Source organism: Nannochloropsis gaditana (assembly GCF_000240725.1).
Source record: "Nannochloropsis gaditana CCMP526 unplaced genomic scaffold scaffold015, whole genome shotgun sequence".
In the NCBI taxonomy this organism is placed as follows: domain Eukaryota; class Eustigmatophyceae; order Eustigmatales; family Monodopsidaceae; genus Microchloropsis; species Microchloropsis gaditana.
The window spans coordinates 1-8917 of NW_005803938.1; the positions used below are offsets into that span (position 1 = coordinate 1).

At 58.4% G+C, this 8917-nt stretch overlaps 1 protein-coding gene across 1 annotated transcript; it reads left to right on the plus strand.

Annotated features, from left to right (window-relative positions):
• Positions 1–627: 627 nt before the first annotated feature.
• On the plus strand, positions 628–1627 carry NGA_2018400 (uncharacterized protein; the record flags this gene model as incomplete). Its single annotated transcript, XM_005856252.1, has 1 exon — positions 628–1627. A coding segment is annotated over one exon (1000 nt), but the record flags the coding sequence as incomplete, so codon positions are not given.
• Positions 1628–8917: the final 7290 nt, after the last annotated feature.

The following is an 8917-nucleotide window of genomic DNA, read 5'->3' on the forward strand; positions in this document are numbered from 1 at the left end:
GGGTGCCCCTACGTGCAAGGCGCGGAGATGCTCATCGCCCAGGGGGTGGAAAGGGGGGAGGGTCATGGACCTACGGACCGTGAACATCATGGCCGGGTACCTAGCGCGGACGAAGGGCTTCGACGAGGCCCAGGCGATGGTAGAAGACGTGAGAAGGGGGGCCCCGGGGATCGAACCGAGGGCGGTCACGCACAACATCCTTCTCGACGCGCTGCTGAAGGCGAGACGGGTGGAGGAGGCCCTGGAGTACTTCTATGCCGTGGCCGCAGAGGCCTCGTCTGCTGGCCCTGGGCCTGACAAGAGCGCACGGAGAGGGAGCAGGGGGGAGAGAGGGCGCCAAGGCGGGGGCTGGAGGAAGGAGCGGGAGAAGGAAGTCGCCTTGGTGGACAGCACCACCTACGACATCCTCCTGAACGGGCTCGTGCAAAACGGACGAGTCTCCACGGCCGGGGCAGTCCATACCATGATGCGCAAGGCTCAGTTTCCGCCCACCATGTACACCTACGCAGCCCTCATCCGCCTGCAGAAGAGTGCCCTGGACGTGTACCGGCTGTGGGGCCAGGCGCGCGCGGACTACCCACGGCTCAGCCTCCCTTTCCTCAACCTGTTGGTTTACGAGCTCGGGCAGTCCCACAACGACTTGCCGGGGGCCCTGGCCGCCTTTCGCGCCATTCTTCGGATGGGTCGTCAGCCCAACACCATTTCTTTCAACTCTCTTTTCTCCGCTCTTATGAAGGACGCCAATGCCTGCCTTCCCAGATGGACCCCCCCTCTTGAGGAAGGGGGGGAGGAGGGGCCGGACAAGACCGGGGAGCGACTGTCCCACGGGCAGGGATATCTTTTGGAAGACGAGTATCCTGCTGTGTCGGCTCTCTCGAGCGAGGGTCGCGGGCTGATATCCCTTCTCGAGTCTCTGCAGGATAGGACCCTTCTGGAAGCCTCCTTGGTTGTGCTTCGGAGCATGTACCATGAGGGGAAAAGACCCTCAAGCTCGAAGGAGACCAGAGAGGGTTCCGAGACAGGCAACGAGAATATGCTTCAAGGGTATGAGCTTGGGCAGGGACGCGCATCCTCCCCCCCCTCCGTGACCGCTTCAGCGCGTCCCAACGCCCGGACCTTCACCATCCTGATGGCCGGCATCAACCGGGCGGACCTGGGGCCTCGAGGGACTGCTCTTTGCATTGCCCTGTACCACGAAGCCCAAGAAGATGGTGTGTCCCCGAACGGTATCATGTGCCATGCTTTGCTCCGCTCATTCGGGCCGGACGCGAAAGGGGCCCTGGGTTTCTTCAAGCGGGAACTCCGGGTCTCTCTGAAGGCACTGGATGCGGTCGACCGCGTGGAGGAGGCAGCGAGAGGATTGGAAGACGAGACAGAGGATGGACGAGAAATCGACGGGGTTTTTACGTCCGGTGGGAATCTGTCGCTGGCTTACATGGCCTTGCTCTACATCTGTGGGGTCTCCGGGCGTTCCGATCTGGCCCTGCAGTTGCTCTATGCTATGCAGCGGGACGGACTGCCCACTGATCAAAATGTTTGGGAGGCTTTTGAGGCGGGCAAAACGGCTCCTGGCGCTGCCGCTACTGCCACGTCGTCCATGGGCCAGTTGTGGATGGGCCCCTACGAGTCTCTGCTGCGGACAGAGACTATGGGCTTGGGATGGGAAACGGGTGTGAGGCGAGTGCGAATAAAATTCTGAGGACCTTACCGGCAGTGTACACAACAGTAATTGAAAGGCAAAATGCTCCTGCTAACCAATCCGTTTTTGCAATATCTGCAGCTTGTAATATAAAGGAACAATAACTTTTTAAATATAAAGGAAAAGAGATTGTCAGGTTTTAACCTCCTCCCATTTGGGCCTGCCCACGGCATTACCGTGAGGAAACCAGGAGCGACATTCGTGTCAGTATCCGAAGATTTTTCTCCCGCAGATGCTTATAGCGTCTAAAGGAGCCATCTGATGGGGTACATTTAAGATAACTTGTGTCGGTGCCCACTTTATTGACCACCAACCGCTAGCTTTCTATCCGGGCAGCTCTCGCTCAGGTATCTGAACCAAACCATCAGCTCGAACATAGACAAGAAAATCACGTCGCCACGCACAATCTGATTGTCGAAAATCTACTTCAACCATTTTCGAGCAGGCTGTGGCGTCCAGTCCCATCTAAACATGGCATCACCTCTGCCTGCTCGTCGACGGCGGTGGTACGTCCCGACCATACATGTCCTTTTGCTGAGCGGTTGGGCCGCCATTTCGGAGGCGTTTGCCGTCCAGGGATGCAACGCTCCAGCAATAAGAGCGTTGACATCGTCCTCATCGAAGCCCGCGGCATCCAGTGGAGTGACGTCTGTGTACCGCAATGACTGTTACAAAGCCCCGTCTACCTGTAAACCTCTGCAGACCGTCGGCCCCCTCATGATGATGCCTGATAGCAGCAATATTGGAAGAGACATACATGAAAGCAGTCGTAGCTGCCAAAACATCTATATTGTGGGTAAACCCAGCTGTAGGAAAGCAGTGGCAGAGGCCTTGAGCACTGCAATGGGGTTGCCTGTTATTCAAGCTTCGAGTGCTGCCACACTCCTTCCATCCTCCTCCGCCATCATCGACGTTGACGATTCTGTCATTACTGAGAACGAGGGCGCCACCATACTGAGTGCATTGGGTCTTGTCATCAGATTGGTGGAAATGGATGACTTTTCAGGATTTGGAAAAGAGCGAGACCGGCAGAAAGAGCGTCAAGCCGTGAGCCGATTTGATGTGGCGGTAGGCGCCGAGGACGACATTGCGTACACCTACGTCGTGAAGCATATTCAGAACTTGAGACGCCTCTCGGGAGGATACGGTGACGGTGCGGTGGATCCTTCGCTGGACCTGGACTTAGGGGCCAACACGTTCTTCCTGTCTCTCACCTTCCCCGACGTGCGGGAGTGCCTCCCCCTCCTGCCCGGGCTGGAAAGAGGCGTGGACGCCTTGGAGCTTCGCGTCGACCTTCTCCGCGACAAGACGCCCTGGGACATCCTCCGTCAGGTCGCCATTCTAAAATCTGCCACGAGGCTCCCCGTCATTTTTACAGTGAGATCTCAGGACCAATGTGGCGCCTTCCCAAACGAGCCGGCGGCTATCTTCGACCTCCTGGCCCTCGGGCTGCGGGCAGGCGTAGAGGTGCTTGACGTGGAAGCGTGCTGGGACCGGAAGGCTCGTGAGTCTCTTTTAACTGAGGCTTGGCGGGGCTATCGGGGCACCACGCGCCTGTTGGGATCCTACCACGTAGTGGGCCGCCGCGTCCCCGACCGAGAAGCCCTGGAGATTTTCCAAGAGTGCTACCACGATGGGAGGGTCGACGCCGTCAAGGTGGTGCTGACAGCTCACAGCGTCCGCGATACCTACCGCGTGCACGAATTGGCAGCGGCCGCCGGCCTCCCTCCTTCCCTCCCCGTGGTGGCGCTGTGCCTGGGCGAGGTCGGGAAACTGAGCCGAGTCTTGAACAGCCGGTATACGCCCGTCACCAGCAAACTTCTGCCCTACGTGGCCGCCCCCGGCCAATTGACCGCGGAAGAAATCATGAGGCTGCGTCAGGACCTGGGCATGGTCCCTACGTCCTCCTTCTGTCTGCTCGGAAGCCCGATCGCCCAGTCCCCCTCCCCGGCTATGCATACGGCCGCTTTTCAACACTGCCTGTTGCCGCACACCTACAGCCTCCTTGAGACCGAGGACGTGCTTGATCTCAAGGCGCGCGCGAAGGAAGGGCGTTTTGGGGGCGCCTCCGTGACCATCCCGCACAAGCAAGCCGTCATCCCGCTCTTGGACCGGGTGGAGCCCTCCGCTGAGGCGATCGGGGCGGTGAACACGGTGGTGGTGGAGGAGGACCCGACGACGGGGTCCGTGCGCTGGGTCGGCCACAACACGGACTGGAAAGGCATCGTCCAGCCCGTGACCCGCCGGCTCCAGGAGGCGGGGCGCGGGTTAAGGGACGACAAGGGCAGGCCTCGAGTTGCCCTAGTGGTGGGCGGGGGGGGGACGGCACTCGCCGCGGCCTATGGCATGACCTCCCTCGGTATGCGCCTTCTCGTCTTCAACCGCACCCCCAGCAAAGCCCACGACGTAGCGCGTCGCTTCGGGGGTAAGGTCCTGGAGTCTCTGTCGCCGGAAGCCGTCCTGGCCGCCACGGAGGGCCAGCAAGATCACTTGGACGTGGTGGTATCCACGGTGCCTGCCAGTGCCGAGTTCGTCTTGCCCGACGCCATGCTCCTGGCGCGACCTGTGGTGATGGACGCCGCCTACCGGCCGGCCAAAACAAGCTTGCTCGCTCAGGCTCGAGCCGCCGGGTGCCCCTACGTGCAAGGCGCGGAGATGCTCATCGCCCAGGGGGTGGAGCAATTCCAGCTCTGGACGCGCCGGAGAGCACCCGAGGAAGTGATGCGGGCGGCGGTGTACGCGACTGTGGAGGAGCTCAAGTAGCTCAACACGAAGGAGTGGGTGGTAGAAGGCGGATGACGGCGGAAAGTGTAAAAGTAAAGCATCTAAATCAAACTCAAACCGATTCGAGCATCGCACGCTTATCTCGGGGCGTTCTGCTTGCTTTTAGTACGATGGTGTCTGCCTCAACCCCCCGCTTCTCTCCGTCCTGAGCACATGCAAAAATTCCTTTCTTCACAAGCCGCCGATCCCCTCCATCCTGTTCTCCTTGTCTCAAAACCGTTAGTCTAGCCCTGTCCGGCCGTCAAGCCCAGCAGCAAGCCCGAATTCTGCCCCCCCGGCAGGTAAGTGATGTTGCGACTCTTGCTCAAGATGTCCGCAATGTCCCGGGCCGCGTCGATGCGACGAATCTCGATCAAGGCAGTCCCGAAGTCTGCCACGGCTTTGGAGATCTTCATCGCCGCCTCCGCCTCGCCCTCTGCACGGATGACCACAGCCTTACGTTCCTGATCTGCCCGCTGCACTATGTACATTTGCCTCTCTGCGTCCTGCTCCGCCACCTGCTTCTGCTCGATGGCCTTGGTGAACTCCTTGCTGAAGGTCAAGTGGGTGATGGAGACGTCATCTAGGATGAGGTGGAACTCCCTGGCGCGCTTGATAAGGTTGACTCTGATCTGATCCGAGATTTGCTCGCGCTTGCTCAGCAGCTCCTCCGCGTTGTACTGGGCCACCACCGCCTTCAAAACCTCATTCCCCACACCGGGCAAAACTCGCTCATCGAAGTCTTGACCGATCTTTGAAAAGATCTCGGGAAGCATCTGTTCCACAGGCCGGGAGAGGACCCGCAGGGAGATGTTTACGTGCTGCAGATCCTTAGTGCCCGTCACGGAATTTATGACCCGAGGCTTGGAGCGCACGTCAAACAAGAAAGCCGATTGCAGTACGGGGATGACGATGCTTGTTCCTTCGGCCAGAGGCTTCGGAAGCACGCCCTTGAAGCGGTCGAACACTACAGCGCGGTGCCCGCCCTCCACTACGCCACGGGAGTGGTGAGTTTTTACCATGGGGGGAAATGATGGAGTTGATTAAGTTCAACATTATCTATCTCTTGAGCCTTGTCATACTTGTAGAACATGCGTGTCGGCCTTACAGCTTGATCTTAGACATCAGGCGTCTGCAATCGTCTGAGGAAATAGTGACCAGGCCCGCTTACCGTTGAACAAAAAGTTGTTTCCTACGAATGCGGCCCCTGCCACGCCGGCACCTAACTTTGCAACTCTGCCCAGTAATGCCTCCATCTCTCACTTTTCCCTGGACTTTCACCCGGCCAAATGGATAGAAGGAGATGGATGGAAAGTAATGAGTCATGATGTTGATGCATGTCGAACGGCATCTTTATCTGCACAGTCTTCCTTTCCACTACCCTAAGCTTCCCTAAGCTTCATGCCATAATTGTGTCACTATGTTACATGAAGCATGCACACGCGAGAAAACATATTGTCCTTACCTTGTGTACGGGGAGGTCACTGATTACTTCCCGGACTACCTCAGTATCTTCCGAAGCGTAGTGCTCCGACGGTGCTAACACCCGTTGCTACCTGCGGTATCCGAAGGATATAAGTCAACACCGTTAAAACACCATCAATGGATAAAAGACTGCGCGATATTCTGCTTGTGATGCAACAAGTTGTGCGATTGAAAGGCCTGAATGCCTGTGGAAAGAGTTTTTCCTCGTTCGCCGGCTTCCTAGCCTCTCCATTACACTCGCCCTCCCACAAGTCCTGGGATGGCCACGAGAGAAGCGTCAGGGAACGGTAGACGCTTGACAAGCTTTTTGTGTCTCATATAGATGTGTTCACTTCTACACATCCCCTCTCACTCGCCGTAGAAGCTGGCGGAGTGGAAGACACAGAGAGGTGGTGTGCTGTGTAGCCGGGAGGTGAGGGATGCTGCGGCAGGGCTTGACCAAGTTGCGGCACTCTCATCATGCCGGTAAGCAAAGTTAAGGCCGGTATTATGTACCTTCACACCAAATATATTTATCCCTGGTTGTGACCATATCATTGCGCCTCAGGTAAGAGAGTACAGCAGGTTCAGGAAAAGTACAAGGGGCAGGTGACGTCAACGCTCCTGTCGCATCAAAAAGGAGGCACTTGGGAAGGTATTCATGCGTCTAGAGGAGGGTGCCGGGCGATGAGTGGTGGATTTTTCGACCAACTTCGACAATCACTTAAGAAGGAGGTGGAACAGAATAAAGAGTTCAAGGAAAGCCTGTCAAAGCTAAGGAAGGAGACGGGAGACTTGACGGGAAAAGCTCAGGAGAACTCCTCCAAGTTGGCGGAAAGCATGCACAAGTTGTCATCGACTGTATCCAGCCGCCTGAATGAGACAAGAGAAAGTTTGAGCAAGAACTCCCAGGTACTCATGTCGCAGTTAAAAGAGAAAGTAGGGGCATCGCAGGCGGAGGAAAGCGAAAAGAAAGGCGAGGGGGCAAGGAGAGATTCCCCCTCTCCTGTCAAGTCGCACGCGGAAGTGTCTCACAAGGAAAGCCCGACTTCCTCCAAGAGCGCATCAAGTCATGCTGACGGTCATCATGAGTCGCCCGCACGGGAGGGAGGACGGAGAAGAACCCTCGAGGAGGCCAGCCAGGCCGCTGAAGAAGACCCTGTGAAAGCGTCGGGCGCCGAGGACTCCGCAGGGCGCAAGGAAGAAGCATCAAGGGACGAGACGGAGGCCTCATCCACCTCTTCCTCCAGTGGAGGGACGGGTGCTGGCAGCGGTGCGTCTGGGGGGAAGGAGAATGTGTTTACAAGGTGGTTGGCGGGACGCCCTCCTCGGGAGTCCCTCCGAGTCTTTGTTCGGGACTTCCAGGTGGGCCTGAGGGAGGCGTTTGCGGACCTGTTTGGGATGCGGGAAAAGAGCACCGGTATGAGGAAGCACATTTATCAACAAAGAGCTTCGGAAGCGGATGGGGAAGCCGGGAAGCAAGAGGGAGAGGAGGGGGAGAAGGGGGAGGCGGGGGAGGAGAAAAAAAAGAACGCCGGGGGCGCCTTGGTGGTGGTGAAGCAGCAACAGAAAACCTGGGAGCGGCTAGCTGAGCAATTGCGAGACGCGCCTATCATCCAAGAGATTTTAAAAGCGGGCACGAAGCTGGCGGACACAGAGCTCGGTCGGCAGGCGGGAAAGCTGAGGGGGAAGCTCCAGGACCGGGTGGAAGACGCGCGGGAGCTGTGGGAGACGAGTCAGAACCCGATCGTGTACAAGCTCTCCTCCATGTGGGACGACCTGACCTCGGAGACGGAGCTGGGCATCGCCTTGCGGGAGATCCGGCGAGCGGACCCGGACTTCGTGGTGGAGGACTGGGTGAACACGCTGTCCGAGTCCTTCCTGCCCCTCTTCTTCAAGGCCTACCTGAAGGGGGACCTGAAGACGCTCAAGCCCTACCTCTCGGAGGGGATGTACAGGCAGATGGCGGAGGAATTTCGTCTCCGCAAGGCCGAGGGCCTGGCGCTGGACCCGCACGTGCTCGAGATCAGCAACGCCGAGATCGTACAGGCCAAGCTCCACGACCACCAGCCCGTCCTCGTCCTGGGGACGCTCATCCAGCACATCAACTGTGTGCGGAATCGGGAAGGGGCGATCGTCGAGGGGAAGGAAGATGAGGTACGAGCCTCCTTTTACCTGCTGCTGTTTGTGCGGGAGTACGACGAGAAGGAGGGGGCTTTGCAGTGGAAGATCCAGGAGCGGTACCTGGGCTTCTCCCAGCCCTTCATTTAGAGTGAGGAGGGGCGACAGAGCCATCGAGCCGCTTCGAAGCAAAGTATGATTTGAGACGGTTTCGACGAACGTATTGCGTTGTTATTTTACTGCATTTGTGAGACGCCTCCGTGTGCTTGCTTTAGGAGCCTCACATTGCCCCTCTGTACATAGGCTCCTCGATCTAGGCGAGCCTGGCGAAAGCTACCGACACTCCCACAGCTTGATTTCACGATTGACGCTGCCGGTGGCCAGGTAGGGCAAGGTCGGGTGCTGCGCCAGGGCCGAAACGAATTGCTCGTGGGCGTCGGGGAGGGAGCGGATGCAGCGCGCCTTGGCAATGTCGAACACGCGCAGGCTCCTGTCGTCCGAGACGCTTAACAGAAACTGCCCCGACGGGTGGAAGCGGACGGAACGAACCCAGTTCTCGTGGTCTGCAAGTCTCAACAGACACTGCCCCGTCCTCGCATTCCAGAGCATGATTGTCTTGTCGCGGCTGCCCGAGACCAGGTAGGCCTCCTCGGCCGATCCCTGACTCTGGAGGCCGGCGCTTGCCTCACCATTCTCAGACCCTAGGCCGGTGCTGCCCCCCTTGTTGCCATCGATCTTCACCGCGACCCCAGGGGGCGGGAATGCCACAGCCTCCACCACGTGGGAATGCTCCCTAAGGACGGCGACGGGGGCGCACGTGTCCAAGGCCCAGACCGCCACCAGCCGGTCACTTCCCCCGCTGGCTAGAAG